We start from the raw sequence: 21,404 nt of genomic DNA, 5'->3' as shown, positions 1-21,404 counted from the left end.
CAAAGGGTTTGGTATTTGCTCAGCAAATGAAGCGTCGCGGTGTTAGCTTTTGGACAATTAAATACCCACATATTTTCTCAAATACGCAGCAAGGTAAAAAGGTGGATATTGGTTTCATATTCGTGTAATAATTTTACTGTTTAAATATTATCCGATGAAATTATAAAGGACTCTGTCGATGATGATGATGAAATATGGAATCGACGATATGGATGTATTCGATACTATAATATGGCTTCTTGGACTGAGGTATTCGCCATCTTTCCCAGCCATCGTGTGCATATATAAAATATATATAGAGGCCTACACCATCACAACTTCTATACCCATACGGTATAAATTTTAATTAAAAACCGTTATAGAATACAGATATGAAAAAGGGTTTTTCGTATTAAGATCGTGCCACGTAATACAAACGAGGACCTCTTTTCATAAATACAAAGGAATGTGTATATTTTAATCCTTATACGTTATTAAAATACCATTTGTAATTATTTCCAACTCCTCGGCGAGGCACATTCGCAGCCTATACTACTTCAAAAGCGCACCAACGAGGCAGGGGCACACCACTATAAGAACACGACCGAGGAGTGAAATAAAACCAGAGGTGGAGAGAACAACTCCATTCGTATATATGAGGGAAAATTTTTAAACGGCCAAGTTTTTCGTAGCTGAACGTCGCCATCTCATTTAAATCATATTCTCAGGCTCTCCGGGGATCCGCCTGCCTGTCCAATATACTTACTCTACTCTCTGCGACAATATACGCTGCAAATTTTAATAAGACTAAACTTTTTTTTCCCCCAGTATACTTTTCTCTCATCTGGTTCTCCTCTATAGTCAGCTCTTCCAATGAGATGGAGGAGGGGCGAAAAGTATAAGAAGATTAAAATTTAGTTCGGGTAACTTTTTACGACAATATTAAAGCTACTTCCACACGAAGACAGGGAGGAGAAAAAGTTCGCATTTTTATTCGGTGAAAAATTGCAATGTTTTCAGTGTTTTTCGATTTTATATAGTACTTTTACCCTTCTCACCTCCCCCTCCCCCCAAAAACACCAACTCGTGACTCTTGCTGCTTCATACATAACTATATTAAGGTTTTTTTTTTGTTTTGCTTCTGGTACGTTGAGTTTTTTTGCTCTTTTATCCTCTCTCTCTCTTTCTCCTGTCGTTTGTTTTTTTTTTACTTGGTTTTCGTAAAAAATAAGACACACGAGAGAGGGAAAAAACCCACCGAGCGAGAGAATCAAAGGGAAAAACTCGCGTAGAAATAGTGAAAAGTTTTTACATATTTATTTTATTATTAACTCCGGCTGCCTGGCTGTGTGTTTCGCCTTGTATAGCTACTCCTTCGTCACCATTTTTCCATTTTTCTCTGTGTGGTTTCATTCTATACTTTTTTTTTTGTCTTTTACTCTCCCTGTGCTCCTCTTTCGTACATTTTGCAGTTTCCACTAATCATAGCCGAGAGTTCATTTTACGCATTGGTACGTACATTAAAATAGTATATACTGTGTAGGAATACCAGAGGATTTTCCACTTCTACTCCCATTGCTCTTTATTTTTATTTTATTTTTTTCGTTCGCGTATAACTTTAAAAAGTTTCCTCTTGGTTGAGAGAAAGAAAGAAAGAGAAAAAAAACTAGTACTATAGTCGTCGAGAGAGGAGAACAAAATGACAAAAATAAAAACTTATTCATCGGTTAACCAGTTAATCGTGTACTTTTTGCATTTTTTAATTTATATTTCAAAGTTATATAGTACGCTCTTTTGTTTTATTTTTCTTCTCGAGATTTTTTTTATATGTATTTTCGGTCGTTTTTTTTCTATACGAAGCGATGGTCTTTTTTTTGTTCGTTTTATTTTTTTTTATTAGGCATTAAAAATAAAACCACTTCAAAAGTATTTTAATTTTTTTTTCTCTTAGCTTTTTCTTTCTCTGTCGCGAAAATGCTAACAGAATTAAATTATTCAGATGGTCTTTTATAATATAAAGTAACTATACAGTACGTTGGTAGTGACTTTTCATTCTTTTTACTCGCCTCGTGTATTTGGTACATATATACGAGTATATGCCTCCTTCAACGTAGCCACTTATAAATGATAATTCAGTGATTCGTAAACGTCGAGTCGAGCTTTTGACTTTATTACATAAATCAAGAGATTTTTTCTCGGTGGTTTTTTTGTTTTTTGTTTCGGTTTTCCTTATTCTCATTATTACCGCGGAGTGATTCGAGTAATTTAGTTTTTCTTTTGCGAAACTATTCGTTGAAATGAGCTACAGAGAGAAGGAAACGATACGTAGTAAGTGAGTGGTGCTTGAATGTGTTTTTGATGTACGAGTAGATCTTGAAAAGTAGATTGCTGGGGTACATCATGCTTACCCAGTACATGGAAAATTCTGTCTGAAATCAATGTTTAGTTCCATATTGATTAGGTGTTATGAAACTTGTACATATGTACTGCGATGATGATTGTGTGAAGTTCTCTTGTGCTTCCTATTTTTCTATTCTCAGTTCGTATCTTTATCGAAAATAAATTACTGATTTTATTTGTTGAATGATTATGATGAATTCTTGTCATGAATCATGATGTGAGATTTTCCAAAACTTGAAAAAATCACCAATTTCTAACATTCTGAGTAGCATTTAAGTGGACTTTTTTGATATTAAGATTGAACTTCAAGAACCTTGAAAAAGAAACCAATAAATTAATGAAATTGCGTCAAAATTAAGTATCAATTTTTCAAAATTAATTTTTGGAAATCTTCTATAAATACTTACATTATCAGAAATATTTCGTAAAGTACCCAATGAAAATGTTTAATATTTGGTGAGCTACTGGTTATCTTTGATAAATTACTGGTAATTGTAAATAAATAACTGTGGTAGTGATTTTAAAAGAATTGACCTCAAGAAAATCACCATAGCAATCTTTTGTAAATCACTAGTATTTTTTTGTGATTTTTGGTAAATTGATGATCAATTTAAATGAATCGCCATTGATTTTTTTCTCAGTGAAATACTGTAGTTTTCTTTCAAATTACATATCTACCTAAATTACATAATTTGACATGTGTATGTTTTTTTGCACCGGGAAGGGGGAGGGTTCCGAAATTTGCATTATGCTGACTTTCAAAAACTTGAAAAAAAAATCAGTCGACTTTTTGACATTACGAACATGTTAGACTTATAAAAATTGGTTGAAAATTAATCAACTTTTGGAGACGTTAATTTTTGAAAACTTGGAAAAAAATTCGATTGTCAGATTGTGGTATGGATATTATGTCAGGCATTAAATAAACTCTGACTTCCGTAACACTGACTTTCAAAAAGTTGGAAAATATTGAATTACTGATATGTACCTACCACTTATGCCAGACCTACGACTTCTGAAAAAATTGGAAGAAATCAATCAATCGGTGTGAGATTACTTTTTGAAAACTTGAAAGAGAAGTTGATTTTCTGACATTCTAACAGACTTTTAAAAGCTTATGAAAAAAATCTTGTTGACTTAATTCTGACATTAGGTGTGTCAGACTTTTGAAAACCTCAAATTGGAGAATAAAATCAAGAAATAGCCAAAAATTATACTCGTACCTATCAAATTTTCAAAATTACTTTCTGATATTTAGGTACATACTTTTGTTTTTTGGAAAAAAATTCAGAGTTCCAAACATTGAATTGAATTGAGCGAAAGACATATCCATGATTCAAATCTTTCCTTGGAGAGGAGACTTGACACACATCTTACGGATTATTTTAGAAAATTTCTTGGTAATGTTAAATTTTTGGAAATGTTTGGTAAATCGCTGGCAATTTTTGGTGACTGGTGATTTGTAAAGAATTGCTGGTTATTTTTGACAAATTGACTGATGATTTTTGGCGAATTGCTGGTATTTTCTGGCAATTGTGAATAGGGAATTTCTGGTAATTTCTGTAATAAATCACTGGTAATTTTTGGTGTAAATTTTCTGTTATTTCTGGAGTCAATTTCCTGCCATTTTTGATGAAAATTATTGGTAATTTCTGGTGTAAATTACACGGTGATTTTGGGTGTAAATTACTGGTAATTTTTGAGGTGATTTTTCTGTCATTTCTGGAGTAAATTTCCTGTAATTTATGGTAAAAATTATTGGTAATTTTTGTTATGTGAATTATTGGTAATTTCTGGTGTAAATTACTGGTAATTTCTATTGTAAAATATGAGTAATTTCTAGTGTAGATTACCGATGATATTTGGTAAATTACCGGTAATTTCCGGTAAGCTACTGTTGATTGTTGGTGAATTTCTGGTGATTTTTGGAGATTGCTGTAAGTTTTCAATGATGATTTTATGGAAGTTTTTTTTATTTTTTATTTCATTTAATGAGCCATATACAGCAACTTATCGGCTAGAGGCTCGTATTTACAAGTGAAAAGCTTAAAATTAGGTTATACCGGATACAATTAAAGTTGAGTATGTACATACAATTTTAAATTTTTCCATCTAATTTTGTTGAGATTAGAAATTTAATAACTTTGTCTGTGTGAGAAGGGTTGTCAGAAAGGAGGACCGGGAGTTCGTTAGAACTTAGGTGTCTAGAGCGTTCATTCTGATAGGAAGGGCAGTCTATCAGTAAATGAGCAATGTTTAGGGGGATGTTGTTGCATTCTGGGCATAATGGTGGAGGCAGTTTAAGGGAATATGAATTGGTGAGTGAGAAGGGAGTGGCCAGTCCTGAGTTGGGTGAGAAGAACCTCAGATTTACGTTGAGGTTGCTCAGAAGTTTTCCACAAAGATGTGGTGTTTTTTATGCTTTTGAGTTTATTTGAACTTGGGACCTGAGACCATGAAGATTGAAATGCTTCATGCATTAGTGTTTTGGAATGGAGTTTCAAATCAGATAGAGGGATTGGTATGTTGGCAAGGGGGAGGTGGAGGTGTGCCTGTTTAGCTATTTTGTCTGCTAGCTCATTTCCTTGAATCTGGGAGTGTGAAGGTATCCAACATAGTACGGGTGTGCTATTTTGGAAGAGTTGAAGGAGTTCAATGATCTTAAGTGATATAGGATGTGAATACTTTGACCTATAGTTTTTTATTGATGAAAGAGCAGATAAAGAGTCAGTAAAAATTATGACATTATTTAAAGAAAAATCAAGGGAATATGAAATTGCAGATTTAATTGCATATAGTTCAGCAGTAAGGATAGTGCAAAGGGAGGGGAGGGCAATGGGGATAAATACATCGCCATGAATGATTGCGCAACCAGTGAATTGTTGAGTTTTTGAACCATCAGTATATATATGACTGAATTCTTCATGCTTATCAAGAAGGAGAAGAAAATGTCTTTTAAGTATGATGGAGTTGGTGTGATTTTTGTTAAATTCTGTCAAGGATAGGTCGATAATATGGTTAAAAGATTGCCAAGGTGGGATAGGGTTTACTAACAAGTGGTGTATTTTAATGATATTTTCTTCAATTTGTTGGAGAAAATATTGGAATTTTATAGATAGTGAATGTAATTCACTTGAAATTCAAATAAATCTTTTAAGTACTGGAAATTTTTAATGATTTAAGCATACTTACTTGTAATGAAAAGCATTGCAGAACACATTCATTATGTTTGAGTGGCAAAAATTTGGATGAGTTCCTAACATTTTGTCAGATGTTTGGTATCTGGAAAAAGAACTGATCAGTGATCAATTTCTAGTATTCTGATCAGATAATATATTTTTAAAAGGGTTGATTGCGATAATATTATCTGACTTCGATTAGAAAAATTTTGAGAGACATTCGAGTAGACTAATCAGTAAATTTCCATCCCAGTCTTTCAATAATGACTCTCTGATATGTTTTCAGATTTTTGAATTTATGTATGTACTTACTTGGAAAAAATCGTAGAGTTCCTATCAATAAATCATATCCACAATTTAAAATTTGCATGGAAGATTTTAATCCAATATTTAGGATTTTTCGAACATTTCTGATTTAAGTAAGAAAGCACTACAATTTGAGCTTTCTAAAGGGTATAAGAGAGGGTGGCCTTCTTACTGTTCGAGAAGCTCCAATTTTTACTACTAAAAAGTTTGAAATAGACTCGATAAGTAAAGTATCCCTTTCAAAAATACCGCATTAATTTTTTTCATCGTGATGATATTTTTCCTTGATCAAGTTCAACTTTTAACCTTTAAAACTTGAAAAAAAAATTCCGATGATCTCCTTTGAATTATTTTTTTGATGATGCAAACTGATCAACATCGAGTACAAATTACTGCTCAGAAACCACTGGCTCTCAAAGTTGATTAGTTCTTCCAGAAACACATCTGAATCGAGTTGGAATGACTCACCCTCCGCATTCGTATTTACGGCAAACTGGTCAGGCAATTTTATTAACATTTCAGTATTCACACATTCAAGAGTTTCAAATATTTTTTTAAGGCACTTGAATAGACGAGTGATACCTATAGGTAATATTTACCTTTGTGTTTCCCCCTCCCCTCAATCTGAATAAAAAGAGAAGATTTACATGAAGCTATGTAATGCTCAGACTTCAAAACAACCGAGCCAAAATCCCCCTCCCCTCCAACCATTAATATTATCAATGAAGAGTTGAAAGGTCTACAAATAAATTGGCAGTGGAGATTCAGGTTTTATGATTCATAATTTTGACTTTTTAATCTCTCTCCCCTCACTTGACTGATGACTGGTTCTCGAGTTATTCCCCATAATGAGTGCAAATTCTCCAGAAATGAAAGAGAAGAGAGTTTTTGCTCTTTGAATTGAAAAATACCAACTTCGAGCTTTTAATATCCCTCCATATTCACTGCAATCCAAAATTAATTTAGATTTTTGTAATCATGTCTCGTGTTTCATATTTTTGATAACTTATTATTTTTTTTGTGATGAACAATTATGTGAATATACCTATCTAATACTAATTATTTCTTAATTTCGCAGGTGAAACGTCAGCAGCGGCGTCGGCTAATTCGGTACGACACTCGGATATGTCGACGATAAGTTTGGTGTCGACTAGAATGGTTCAGAAGCCTTTTTTCGACGATATATCGCCCAGAAATGTTACCGCCATCGTTGGCCAACCATCAGTGCTCAATTGTCGCGTCAAACACGTCGGTGATCGAACGGTAAGCAGCTCCGCTTTTAAAATATTATTAAAATTTACCATCCTACACAAATTTCCCTCGTATACAATACTGCATTATACATAGCAGTAAATCACCCATTTGAGTTACCACTTGTGCTGTAGACCCTCGTCATATAATTTTACGAGTAGGTTGGTGTGTCTTGTCTTAAGTGACGTGTTACGTAGAACCAAGGTTCCCAATAGATTGGTGTTCTTTATACTCGCGTAAAACTGACACGTGTCGTCACACTCGTGAAAACTGACGCGAAAACGAGTCAAAAAACACGATTCATATTTAAGTAGTTTGATTTGACCATAAAATGGTGCCAGTGCCTATTCTAACGTGTAGTTCCAACAATATTGTGTAGCTCCAAAAAATCGATGTGCAGTTGGAAAAAAAATTGTGCAGTTGAAAAAAAATTATTCAGAATCCAATTTTAAAAAACAAAAAATTGCTAGGTAATAAAATAATGAACAACAACAGTTATCAATCAAATGAAAAAAAAAAAACACAAATTTGGGACACACGTAACTTCAGTATGAAAGGTACACTATAAAAACTGCACAATGCTATCAAACAATTAATAATCAGGTAAAAGGTAGATACATAAATGTAGTAGAAAAAATTACTAAATAGCAGTGGCGCCCAGAGGATAGAAATGTGCTATTGCGGAATCTTTGAGGGTCCCAAAAAAATTTCAGGAGGACTCCCATTTTTTTCAGAAAAAATGATTGCCATGAGTTATGTGAAATTTTTTATGGGCCAGTTCTTTTCACTTCTAATGATGAAAAAACAAATCCAAAGACAATTTTGTAACGTTCTTCCTACTGTTAATGAGCTATTTCTGTGGAGAAAAAAAACTTTTGATGCTTTTTTGAAGAAATCTTGGGGAAACGTATGTCTACTACCTATTTCAAGTTTTACAATAATGTCGATCCATCATTATTTTAAAAACATTTTTAAAAAATTTGAGGAGCTGAAGAGCTAAAAACCAGCTTATTTTTGATCTACATATTAAAGGAGTTTATCCAAATTTGAGCTAATTTCCAGATAGTCACCCACAGTACATTTTTTTAACCAACCTTTTTTTAAATGATTGATTAGTGGAGAATACTGGTTGAAAAAAACGTCCTTGATGTGCTTGCCTGAAAATCAAATTAAATGTGGACAAACTTGTTGAATAGACCCGAAAATGGACCACAATTTTTAGCTGCCCAAATTGATTTCCACACATTTCGTAAGAGAAATTTTGAAATTACATTTCTGGGGGGAACAAAAATCGCGTTGGAAGTTCCAGAATGGCTAAATGGCTATAAATTACAAAAGTTAGTTCATGGGAGTTGATTTTAGTTACAGGGCTCCAAGGGGAGGGGGTAAGACTGAAATATTTTCATCTTTTTTTGCCAGATTTTCTCAACTTTTTACCCCAGGTACCCCCCCCCCCCTTTCCACGGATTTTTCAAGCCATTTAGTCAGGAGTTGGAAGCAAAAATGTTGAATAATTTAAATTTATCAGATACGATGCTACCTAGAATCACAACAAAGAATCGTTCCATTGTAACTTGCAAGGCTCGTGTAATAAGATCAAAAATCAAAAATTCGCACCTTTTTCTGATTAGGTACATATCTTTTGTGGATTTTCTTCGGCTTTTGGTCTGTGAAAACAAAATTTAAAAAGAGGACAGAACATAATTTTTGGAAAATTTTCAATTTTTCCCGAGCGAAGTGAGGGTAAAAGATTTACTAAGAAAACTCACAATTTGTGAAGTACCTATCAAATAATGATTTTCAATATAAAAGTTTCAACGTTAAATTTCAAGCTTTTTGGTATTTTCGAATGAATCCTTGCACTTTTTTTTCGCTATTCTGCAGAGTTACATAGAATAATTTTTTGCTGTTTCGTTACTTCGCCCCCATACCAACCCTGTATTGATTGTGTTATGTCTATTAAATTTCTGAAGGTAATGTTTCATTGTTGAAAATTTTTAAAAAATTGACAAATTCAAAAAGTAAAATGGCTGATGCAAAAAGTTGATTTTCATAGCTCCAACATTTAAAAATTCTAACAATAGTTTTCAGGAAATTATAATATTATGTAATTTCAAAAATAGAAACAAAGGTCTAAAAGCCCGAGCGAAGCTAGGGCAAAAACTTTCGAAAATTTAATAATTTTTCAAAATAAAACAACATTACGTATTTTTTTAAGTAAAAAGTTTTCTTTTTCAAAAAAATATGAAAATTTTGCATTGATTTTTTTCTTTGGGGGGGAGGACGAATCTCAAAAAATTTCAGTCGGTATTGTGTAGCTCCAAAAAAACCTTAGAATAGGCCCTGAATGGTGCTCTGCTCGAGGTTCGTGATGAAATACCATATACGTATGTGTGTTGAGGGTGTGAGAAAAAAAATACATCGAATCGTGTGATTTTCCTCGTATGAAGTGAAATGAGATGTGAGAAGAAATTGAGGGAAATGTTGAGCAAATTTTGGTTTTGGTGGCGTATTTTCATCATCGTCATCGTCGTGCTTTATTACGTTCGTTTGAGTATATCGTCGATATATGTAATTTTTATAATGGGTTTCTCGAAATAGGTGTACGAATTCGTCGAATAGAAATTGACCCAGTTTTGAATGTTTGAAAAGTCTCGTATCCCGGTATAAAATATTCCTTGAAATTTTAAAAGTACAGAGATGTGGGAAAAAATGAATTGATCAGAAATATTTCCTAAAAAAAAAAAAAAACAAAAAAAACGAGGATGATTATGAGAGAGATTACTCGCAAAATTATGACGAATTTCTTCGTATCGAGAACTGAAAATGTAATCCAAAATAAATATTTCCAGCAGCTATATGGCAATGAGTAATAGAATAATGAAAAATGGCATCGCAAACTCGATAAAAATAAATTTCAACGAAACACAATATCGTTCAATTTGTATTAAACGCTATGGTTTTTGATTACATCGGTCCAGGAGGGCGATCGGTGACCGGCGACGGACTGGGGCCGGACCGGAGGACACGCGAAATAAACGATACTCCACATCCACCTCCACCTCCAGCTTCACATCCGCAGCAGCATACTCGTATATATATACGACGACGATACACGATACCACGCGACAAAGCTGTAAAAAATGTCTGCTCAAATGTAATATACCCCGCCGGCATCAGGGTCGAATTGATATCGAGTTTAATACGCGAATACACTATTGCACGTGTGCGTGTATTGGTGCTGTTCAATTTCCAACAAAATAAAAAGGAAAACTTGATCAATATCGCGAAATTGTGCTGTTAAACGTTTATGTCACAAAAAAGAAAATAACACATTTGTCGCTATAGTCTGCGAAGAGACGATTTGTGCACATCGACGAAGAAGCAGGAAAGGCAGCAAGAGAGGAGGAGGAATCGCAGATACGGCAAAATGGTTCATTTTGAACGCGCGGTCTCTTCTATGTTCATTTTATCCTGCGGCACAAATCGCCGAGGCCAAATGTCGTTTACCATACATTCGAGCCGCGTTCTCGTACAATTAATGGTATCCAATTAAACGAGCTCGAGCTCGATGCTTTTCTCTTTCTCTCTCGTTCGATATCCTATTTTGGAATGGAATTCGATACCAGATCTGTTCTCATCGTGTATAAATGTGCCAGTATTAAAGGCCTACCACGAAATAACGTTTCCGGACTGAAAGTTTTGTCGAGTATGAGTTTTGCTATGTGCTGGTTGGGGTTTGGGTTTCTTGATGGATACGGTTGGAGATGTTTGTGCAGTTTGTTTTATCATGATGATTTGATGTTGTGGTGTTTTTCAGATTAGATTGGGGCGAAATTTGGAAATTGAGGAAAACTCGATGATTTTTTTTAAATTTTTGCAGTAGGTATAGGAGAGCTTTGGTTCAAATTTTTGTACATGAACATGGGACCATTGCATGTCAATTAAACGGAGTTACAACCTCATGTTTTTCTGATTTCACTCGGTTTTCATTTTTTTTTTTTTTTTTTTTTTTTTTTTTTTTTTTTTTACGAACTCCAATCATCCAACTGGGAAAAACGCTCTTAGTGAACCCCCAATTCTCTTACAATGAAGGGCTCCAAATGACAGCAAATTTTTTAACCAGATAGGTATAGATGAAATTGGGAAAATCTAATAAGAGCATCTAAAAATAAATCAACAGGTCTACTCTGAGGTGCTGAATTACATTTTTCAATTTTTGGCGAATTTTTAAAAAATTCTAATTTAACCTGACTCATTTTTTTGAAAAAAAAAATCGGAATTTGATTAAATAGGATTAGAAAGCTGAAAGTTTACAACTTCAGCCTAGTTTGATTTCAAAATTAGGTTATTGCTTCTGGTTTTGAGCCATTTTGGAGCATCCAGTGGATTTTTTGACGAATTTAATTTTCTACGAATCTAAAAAAAATTCCAATTGTACACCCATCTTTACAAAAAAAGAAACAAACTTAAAATTAGACCAAACTTTATTATGTTCTGATCTTTCGAATTAATTGGAGATGCTTTCAATTCGTTCTGGAAGTTCTAGAAAATATTAGGATTTTCCAGCTCAAGAAAAAATGTCATAAAAAAGGGCTAGAATGAAATTCTGCACCTATGTACTCTTCAAATTGTTAATTTGTTGCAAATTTTTAAAAATTCAAAGGCTTGTTTTTGACGAAAAACTTAAAATTTGATCAAATTGAGGTGGAAATCTGAAATTTTTTTAAAAAATATTTCCGAAAGTTATTCTAAAGCCTTTTGCCAAATTTTGAATTGGCAAGTTCTGAAAACATCACCATTAAAAGAGCCAAAATAAAATTAAACCCTTCTGAACTCTCGGTAAATTATCCAGAAATATACCAGCAAATCAATTTCTAAGACTGATTTTCATTTTTCAAATTTTGACAAATTTTCAAAAATTAAAATGGAACTAATTTTCTTTTTTTTAAAAAAAGAAGGAAATTTGATGAAATTAAGAGAAGAAATATGAAAGAACATTCCCACGTAAAATAGGTGAAATGTCCCTGTTTCCAAATTCAGAAAATCATGATAGATTATTGTTAAGTACCTCTGAAAAAATTTTCGAGCCAAAATTTTGCTCCCCGCTCCACCCTCTTGGCCACTATAGTCAAAACACACGTCTTTTAGGTATCACTCGGAATATGTAGAGAAAATTTGAGCCTATCGACACCATATTTTCAAAATTTGTAGTGGGAGAAAATTACGCTGTATTTTCTCCCTCCACAAATTTTCTAGTGGTGGGAGTGAAATTTACAAAAGAAAATTTTTAAACGCTATTGTTCCAAACTCAAGGGGTGGGCACAAAAACTCTTTCGCCAAAATGTGTATTTTTATGAGTACCTACCTACCTACTTACTTTTATCCAACGTACCCATGAAATTCAAAATTTATCTGTACAGGAATCATTTTCTCATTTGTGACCGACACAACAATTTCCGAACCAGAAAATAGAGAATCAATAGAAGACTCCAAAGTAATCTTCTAGCTCAAATTTCAGGTTCTGAAATTCATTTTTCAATTGATGGCAAATTTTTGAAATCCAAAGGCCAATAATGAAAAAAATCAAAATTTCACCAAATTCACTTTAAGAGTTGAAATTTTGTTTGTAGTTTACTTTCAACTCTCCGAGTAGATTGGATATGGTTTCGAGCCGATCTGGAGCCTCCAGTGGATTTTCGAATTAACCTGCTTCACGAAAGAGTTGTTTGCAGATTTCGACCAAATTTGACAGGGACTTTCATTTAGCGTTGAAAATTACTGAAAAAATTGTTGACGTCTGAAGCACCAGTAAACTTGAATTCGCCATCGTATTTGACCATTTCGATTGATTTCAAAACGATTTCTGTTGGTTAAAATGCAAATTTTCCAGTAATTTTTTTCGAAGGAAAACGAAAAATTTGTTGATTTTTGAATTTTGAATTTCTTACAAAAGGAAAGATTTAAATAAGATTTGAATTGCAAGAGTAATTTTTGATCGATTGAAAATATTACGAACGCGTTAAATCCGGGCTCGTAGCGGCTGAGTTTAATTTTCAACGTCTTTTTCTAATCAATTTCCCTAAAATTGAAAAATGTGCAACTCTGCTTTAAATTTCAGAACTATCTTAACCCGGTAATAGGGGGAGGGGAGGGGAGGGGTTGAAAATAGGATGGAAGTAAAACGTAAACTCTCCATATTTCGATTTTATCAAATTTTGATTTTTTTTGTAAAAAATCTGAGTAAACGAAATTTTTATTTTTTTTTTCAAGAAAACGAAATGTAAAAAAATTTGGATGAAACGAAACAATTTTTTACTGATAAAAAAGTGTTATAAAATTATTTTTAAAAAAATAAAAAAATAAAGAAAACAGAAAATTTTGTTTACTTACCTAAGATTGTTCTTTAGAGTTACAAAATTCGTTAATTTTGATCAAATTTCAATTAAGTAGGTAGTACACTTCAAAAATGATGTGGCAATGTGGCAGAATGTGGATGTATTTTTTGGTTCAACTTTTCTGAGTTTCTTCATCTCACTTCAAGGGAAGGAATTTTGTTGCCGCTCATTATCATGAGTATAAATACTTATTCAAATTGTCAGTAACTTTTCTCAATTTTTCGAATGAAATACAACACTATTTAAAATGATTGGAATATTTAGAATTTTCTCCATTTCCCTTCTCTTATATCAAAAGGATGATGAGAATCAGAAAGCAATGCAAGTTATGTTTTTGTGCTGAAAAGTTCAATTATTAGTATACTTCTTCATAATCTATTTCATAGACTATCTTAGTGTAGTTTGATTTCCCAGTTAGCTGGGACAGTTGACTTACGAAAAAAAAATGTACATCATAAATTCGATAAAATATCTACTAACGAATACCTCGATATTCCTTCAAATGCGACAACGTCGTCAAACACGAAGAATTGAGCTTACACATCTGTGTATTTTGTGTATGTACGTTCGTATAATAACCCTGCAAAAATGATTGGAAACCTGGAATCGGAAATCGGTGACGAGTGAAGATTGAGCGAAATTGGAAATACAAGATTTTCAACTTTGAACGCAGTGTCGATGATGGCGATAGCGGCGGTGGCATCGACATCGTCAGCTACGGCCGCACAGCCCAAGTCACGGGTACAGAAACCGTATCCGTGCCCGAATTCCCAACAGACCGTGTATTAGCTTCGTTATTTCTGCACCACATCTTCGAGTAATGGTATATGGTGTGATGCTGCGAATAAGCGAAATCCTGTTCATTTTTTATAGTCGAGCAAGTTGTACGAAAATGAGAGAGAAAAAGGCACGATATACCATCTTCTTATTACATCTACGAGATACATACATATATAGGTATATAAAACGACCAAAGACTCGGCTCGGATCGCGGTCCGGTGCTGGTACGTACGTCTTGCCTCGTATCACCTTTTTTCATCGTCACTTTTTTCCCATCGCTTCGGATAAGATTACACATTTGGTAAGGGTCAAGCTCGGTCAACTCGTTTGGTATAATCGTTCAAATGTATAGCATACGAGGGTAGATTGCCTTGCTGTGTCATTCATCTCGGTTACAAGGCGAAAATTAATTAAAAATTACCCTCCGGACGTCGCCTCCCCTACCGGTCATCGTGTCAAAGGCATGCGAAAAAAGTTTCTTCGCTCCGTGGGAATTGCGATATATGTACGTGCGGTCGTCGCGGAAATCTCCTTAAATACCTACGGATTTTTCTTTTATTTTCTAGCTATTTCATCAGCGAGCACCGCATTCTGTAGCGTAACGTAACACATTTTGTTGTATGTATCTTTCCCAAGCTGCGATGGTTGGTTGAGGAAACACGACATGATTTACGATTAATGCGAACGAGAGATGTAACATAAATATCAATTTTTCGCTTTACCAAATTCATGAACGTAGATAAGGATTCGTTTTAGATTCGTTCCGCGTACAGGATCGGTCCGGATACGATTTTGGTGTCGATGTATAGCTCCGAAAACTTAATTCTTCATTTCCTGTGATGAGAACGAGAATACAATTGACTAAATGTCTTCTGCAGTAGATGGCCATAGATTAAATTAAATTACGTATATACCTGAAAAATTCTCTCGTAAACCTTCACTATCTATTGAATTTTCTCAGTTTCGACCCAAACTGACTCTTCGTGGCCTTGGTCTTCATCTCGTGTAGTAGAATACTCGTATAACGTAACTGAATGGCTCGAAGATGGCACAGTTGTATGATCAAGTCACATCGGCACGTCTTTCAGCTTGAATTTTATAATCTCTCCGTGTACATAGAAGAGTACATGAATTACCCACTGGAGAGTTTGTGTAAAAGTTATACGCGTCGTTATTGCCATACTAAAAACTAGTATCTGCCTCCTGCCATGCCCTGGGCAAGATGAAAATAGAAGGGGAAGTGGGATCTCGTAATTGCACCTCAGATGTCATTATAGTCCAGACAATACGATTGCGTTTCTATTTTTTAAATTGTCAGTATCTGTTTTAGCGAAACAGTGCTCACTGAAAATTAAAAAAAAAAAAAAAAATTGGAAGAGAGAGTGAAAGGAGAGGTCCTATTTTGGTTCATTTTTATTTCGAAGTAGGAGGTGCTTTGGATGGGTTTCATTTTAACAAATTATAAAGTAGGTATAGATAAGTTTTATTAACACGAATCAATGAAAGTAAGTAAAAACGGCGAGGAGAATTTTAATGTGGAGTGAAATTTGGATAAACTCTTCGAATATGTAGAGAATAAGCCACAACTCAATTTTTAAACTGCGCAAATCAATTTCCACGTCTTCTGGATAATTTTTAAAAATTCTGGAGAAATCGAAAACCACGATGGAGGTCTCAGGATGTCTCTAAATGGTGAAATTCGGATTTTGAAGGATAAATTCCAGACAGACACAGCCATTGGTGAAAATTTCAAAAAATTTCCTATGAACAGAAATTTGTGAATTTTTTCTCTTATTAAATTATGCTGTATAAACATACGCACTCGAAATGTTTACCTGGGAATTGGCTCAAATATGAATGAAACCTCTAAACAGACCGAGAATGAGCCACATATCGATTTTCAGTTGCCCAAATTAATTTTCAAGCCTTCTGGAGAAATTCAAAATCACGCTTGAGGCTTCAGAATTGCTCAAAATTCTAGAATTCTGATTCTAGGAGCTGGTTTTAAACAAGATAGAGTCAGTCGTACAGGTTAAAAAAAAATCTCTTCGAACAGTTCTACCTTGTTTTTAAATACTTATTGAATTCCTTTTTTTAATATTCTGTTCAAAATAAAGCATTGAACGTGTCCCCTTAAAAATCGGCTCAAATGTGAATGAACCCCGTATACAGGTCGAGAATGAGACACAGCTCGATTATTAGCTGCCCAAATTGATTTTCACGTCTCAGAGAGAAATTTCAAAATTCCAGAGGAATCAAATTCCGTACCAGAGGCTCCAAAATGACTGAAACTGGAAAAAATTTGGTCAAGGGGAGTTGATAGTTGTTCTCCGCGAGTATACATTATTAGATTTTCAACTTTTTTTTTCTAGGGTGCATAATTTTCTCATAAAATTAATGTTAATGTCGCAAAAACACGAAAATGTGAAAATTACACGAACCACAATAGTATATTGCCTGTGTAGTTTTTACAAAAATGATTTCCAAACTGATAATGTGGTGATGAGAGGGGACATGACACTCTCTCTCCTTCTCATCAGACTTGCTGTCAACCCTTCACTGGACTACCATCAATCACAATAGCAGTGAGTCATCAAATGACCAATTATGAGGTTATTCACTTCCTCCTGGCGCAGAACCCGCTTGCCCTAAAAATTCCATTTCGCACAATTTTGGCAAATTTTGAACAATTTTAAACTCGATTTCAACGTGCGTTCTGTAAGTACATAGTAATCCATAAAAAATTTAATTCTACCTGTGGTTTGGGGTCATCTTTCAAAGAAAGATAGACTGGGTTCAAGTAGGGCCCTTCTGAGAAAGGATAGGAAATTTTAGGCTTTACAGTTTCAGTTCTTTTTGTAAAATGCTTGGTTTTATGCCAGTTTTTTTGAGTGGGGGGGGAATGCAGGCTTTCAAATTGAACCCATTTTCATAAAAATAGTTCAGTTTTTTGAAATCGATTTTTTGCAAGTTCATAGCACGACAAAAAGTGAATGAAATTGGCTTGTTTTAGTCTCATTTTTAACTGAATCTATTGCAGTATCGCCCTGTGCCTTTATGCTCAAAAAGATTAATCGTCAGAAAAAAAGTTGAAAGATTTTGACCAAATTCAATAAAAACCCTTCTTTGACTTGAAAGTTACTCAGAAAATTTTTTGCTTCTTAAATGTAGTGGGACCTGGAGAGGAGATATGGGTCCTCAAAAAAGGGTCATTTTTGAAAAACTCGTGTTTTTTTTTGCTTCAGCTGCTACTGAACTGGTTTTAGGAAAAATGACTCACTTGCAAAAGGTGTTGAATGAGATTCTGCGTCAATCTAGCCCATTATCATCAAAATTTTAGACCATTTTTAATGTTCTAAATGAACGGTTGAAAATTCACAAAGCGTTTTTTTTGGGGGGGGGCTCATCATAATTATTTCGCCTTAGTTACGTCATCATAACATCGAAAAATACAATTTTTGAAACTCGTATGTGTTTTGAAATGCGATATAATGCTAATTTTTTGTTCATTGGGTAAGTATTTTGAATTTCAAAAAATTCAAACAAATAGCCAAAAACTCACTAACATTTTTTTATTGAAAATAAAATTGGCACCACTGTATTTCAAAATATTTCGCCTGGTTAAAAAATGATATTTTTTGATGTTTTGCCTTGATCTACGAGTATGCAAAATATTTGCGAGGAAAAAACATTTTTGAAACACAAAGGTCACTTTTTCTAAAACAGGTTGGGCAGAGGCTGGAGCAAAAAAAATGATTTTTTCAAAAATTCCGCTTTTTGAAGATCCAAATTTTCACCACCAAGGGCACTTTACTGAGCTGAAATTTTTTCTGGGCGATTTTCAATTCAAAATTAAGTCGCACTACTTCAATTTTTTCTTATTTTTCCAAAATTCGAGGTTTTAGGCAAGAAAGCAATGCAAAAAAAAATTCAAAAATTCCAAAAAGGAACTTTTTCCTAGGAACTTGATCAATAATATAAAATTCAGCCTCCAGTAATCGCTCCCACATATGTACATTAGGCTACTTAACTTTGCTCTTCAATAGGTACCTAATTCATTACGTAGGCAAACCTAAAAATGAACCTGCATCCTATAGACCAATCAGCCTACTCAGCTCATTATCTAAAATTCTTGAAAAAATTATCAAAAGAAGACTTGATACGATAATTGAACGAAAAAAAATCATTCAAATGGTCCAGTTTGGATTTAAAGCAAAATATAGTGCAACGTACCTTCTTCACAGAGCATGCAGAATTATCAATGATGGCTTCGAAAAGAAAAAGTATACAGCAGCTGCCTTCCTTGATGTAGAAAAAGCATTCGATTCCATTTGGCATCTCGGCCTTCTTTACAAACTATCCAACCTCAACATTCCACTATATATTACTAAAATGATTCGCTCATTCTTGCAAGATCGAAAATTTGTCGTCAAAATTGGAACAGAAATATCAAACGAAAAAAGAGTATCCATTGGAGTACCACAAGGAGCAGTACTAAGCCCGCTTCTATACAATATATACTGTCACGATCTGAAACCCATCGACTGTGAAGCACTCATGTTTGCTGACGATGTTTGCCTCTTAACACAGGATGACTCCTTAGAAGAAGCTATCACTAAATTACAGTCATCTATAAATGGAGTCTGCTACTGGTACAATCGATGGAAACTGAAACTTAACCCTTCCAAATGCGAATCAAAAATCTTTACATTAAGAAGAGGACAGCCACAAAACTGCATCTCAGTCAACAACTCCGAAATTCAATGGAAATCAGACGCTGTTAGATATCTTGGTGTATGGCTCGATTCGAAGCTTCATTTCACTGCACACATCGAGAAGAAATTGCAATTGGTTTACCAAAGACTTCGATTACTCTATCCTCTCCTAAACAAGAAATCAAAGCTTAATGTCAGCTGTGGAAAAATTATATACACCAGCTTACTTAGACCAATCTTAACTTATGGATGTATAACATGGCTAAGTACATCAAACACCAATATCAAGAAGATGGAAATCTTTCAAAACAAAATAATGCAAATTATTACCAAGAGCCCATGGTTTGTACGCAACATCCAGCTACGAAAAGAACTCGAATTACCCTCAATAAAAGAACATATCCAACTATTAAGCATGAAATGCCTTGATCAAATGCGAGAAATTGAAGAAATAACTCATTTAACAGCACCTACTCCAAATCGGCGTCTACGGCCTAAATTAGCTCAAGACATAATTGATATGATTTAAGTATGTAATATTGTTTGTTTGCGAGTTATAGCGACTTCACGCTGGTCCGCGAAAAACAATCAATAAATCTATCTATCTATCTATTACGTAGGTACTATGTGTGAAAAAAATACTTGGTTGACAGGTACGAGAAGAGACAGATAAATAAAGGTATCTTATCGAGAGTAATACTTTTGGAAGGGGCGCATAGCGTGATAATCGAATTACGCAAAACTGCGAAGGCGTATCAAAAAAAACGCAAAATTCGATATCCGATTCGCAAATTCTCTATCCCATCGTTCTCGGATGACGACGATTCGTTTCGCGTATTCGATTTTGTACGAAAAGTATAAAGAATAAGAGAGATAGAGTAGATACCTGGAAGACGGAATAATAATGTAAACAACGGTGTGAATATTTATAGGACTGGCGTCCTCGTCCCACTTCGTTCACTACAACGCTACTAGTGCTACAATCGTCTTGATACCAAATAACGGAATTTAATTCGATTTCGAAAACAATTGACGATGAGGCAAATTTTCGTAGCGATTGCGAAGCTTTTCCACCCACTTGTCGTCGTAGAGTCTTCGTAATGCGCCTACCTACTAACCTAGTACGTGAAAGTGACTGAATGAAGAAAATAATACGAAGATACGAGTTTGCGAATGTGCACGTAGGGTTTATTAAAAATCCTTCGTAGGTTTGGGAACATTTTTGTTAAAATATTAAGTTCATTGGACAGATTTTGTTTCTTTTTGGCTCAAATTTTCATTTTTTCAATGAACTGGAGTAAGTATATTTTGACCACCTTTAAAATACTTAAGGTATTGTATTAAAAAATGACGACAACTTGAAAAAAAAACGAGGGGAAAGGCTACCATAATTCCATCTTGGATTTTCGGTAATTTATTTCAAATAGAGAAAAAATTGTTTTTTTCTGTACCCTGCTTATTGAAACTTTGTTTTTGCTGACTCAACTTTAAAACTTCTTTAGCATTGTTATACGCGTTTTAAAAAAAGATCGAAGGAGCATTAAGCCAAGAGGAAGGGCAACCTGATGGCCCACAACAAGAACTACTCGTCGAATTGAAGAAAAAGAAAACACATAAAAAACACGCTCGTTGCTTTTCGGTTGTAACTCGCAAAGTTTTGAAAGCCAAACGTGTGATGTTTTTTGTCGATGCAATAGTCCTCGTGGCCACATTTTCGAATACTCGAGTTACTGTTGGGATTCGAAGTACGATCTGGCGGTCTCATTAATCCCACGTCAAGTATGTGTTGGTGGTGAGATTGGTAATTTGTTTGCCGCGGTGTCAAAGAAGCAGCAGAAAAGGTCTGTTTGAGGAAGCAGGATATTGCGAGCTGCTTGGAAACTGGGACACGACTTGAATTACTTAGTAATTGGTCGCGCCGCATTACGTTTTCTTACCTTGATGCACCTCACTTCACTGCCTTATCTGGTGATCTAATTAAAACGACGTAACTTTGGATATTAAATACAGATGGGTGACTCGCTAACGAAGCTTTTTTATGCTTTTCTGTGCCAAAGAAATGAACGAGAAGTACGTAGGTAGGTACATGAAGCCACGCGGAGAGGAGGGACGAGTAAAGAAAACTATGTAGCGACTAAGATTTAGAACACTTCTCGAAGGTGTACTTTAACGAAGGCGCGATCTTGTCGTATGCACTCTTATAACTATCGCCGTATACCTCTTCACCTCGCCTTTCTTGGTGAAAGTCAGTCTCGTATGTACTTAATTTGCCCCTGCGAAATGAAATCGAACAGAGAAATTTCAGAAAAGAAATTATTTTTAATGATGCCCCACATTTCGAGCCTGAATTAAATTACCTAGATACTTACGTGGTACGTAGCTCGAAATGTTTTCAG

The 21,404-nt window shown here is 34.5% G+C and overlaps 1 protein-coding gene across 4 annotated transcripts in view; it reads left to right on the top strand.

The window, feature by feature from the left end:
* The window catches only part of LOC135846965 (cell adhesion molecule DSCAM-like), a 640,919-nt gene that overhangs the window by 570,328 nt on the left and 49,187 nt on the right, over nt 1-21,404 (top strand). For all 4 annotated transcript variants that reach the window (XM_065366342.1, XM_065366343.1, XM_065366341.1 and 1 more), the window contains one exon: nt 6,943-7,127. In XM_065366342.1, the coding sequence (XP_065222414.1) occupies nt 6,943-7,127 (185 nt within the window). The remainder of the gene's footprint in view (nt 1-6,942; nt 7,128-21,404) is intronic.

Source organism: Planococcus citri, chromosome 5 (genome assembly GCF_950023065.1).
Source record: "Planococcus citri chromosome 5, ihPlaCitr1.1, whole genome shotgun sequence".
NCBI classification, from domain to species: Eukaryota; Metazoa; Arthropoda; class Insecta; order Hemiptera; family Pseudococcidae; genus Planococcus; species Planococcus citri.
This window is presented reverse-complemented; position numbering and strand designations above follow the sequence as displayed.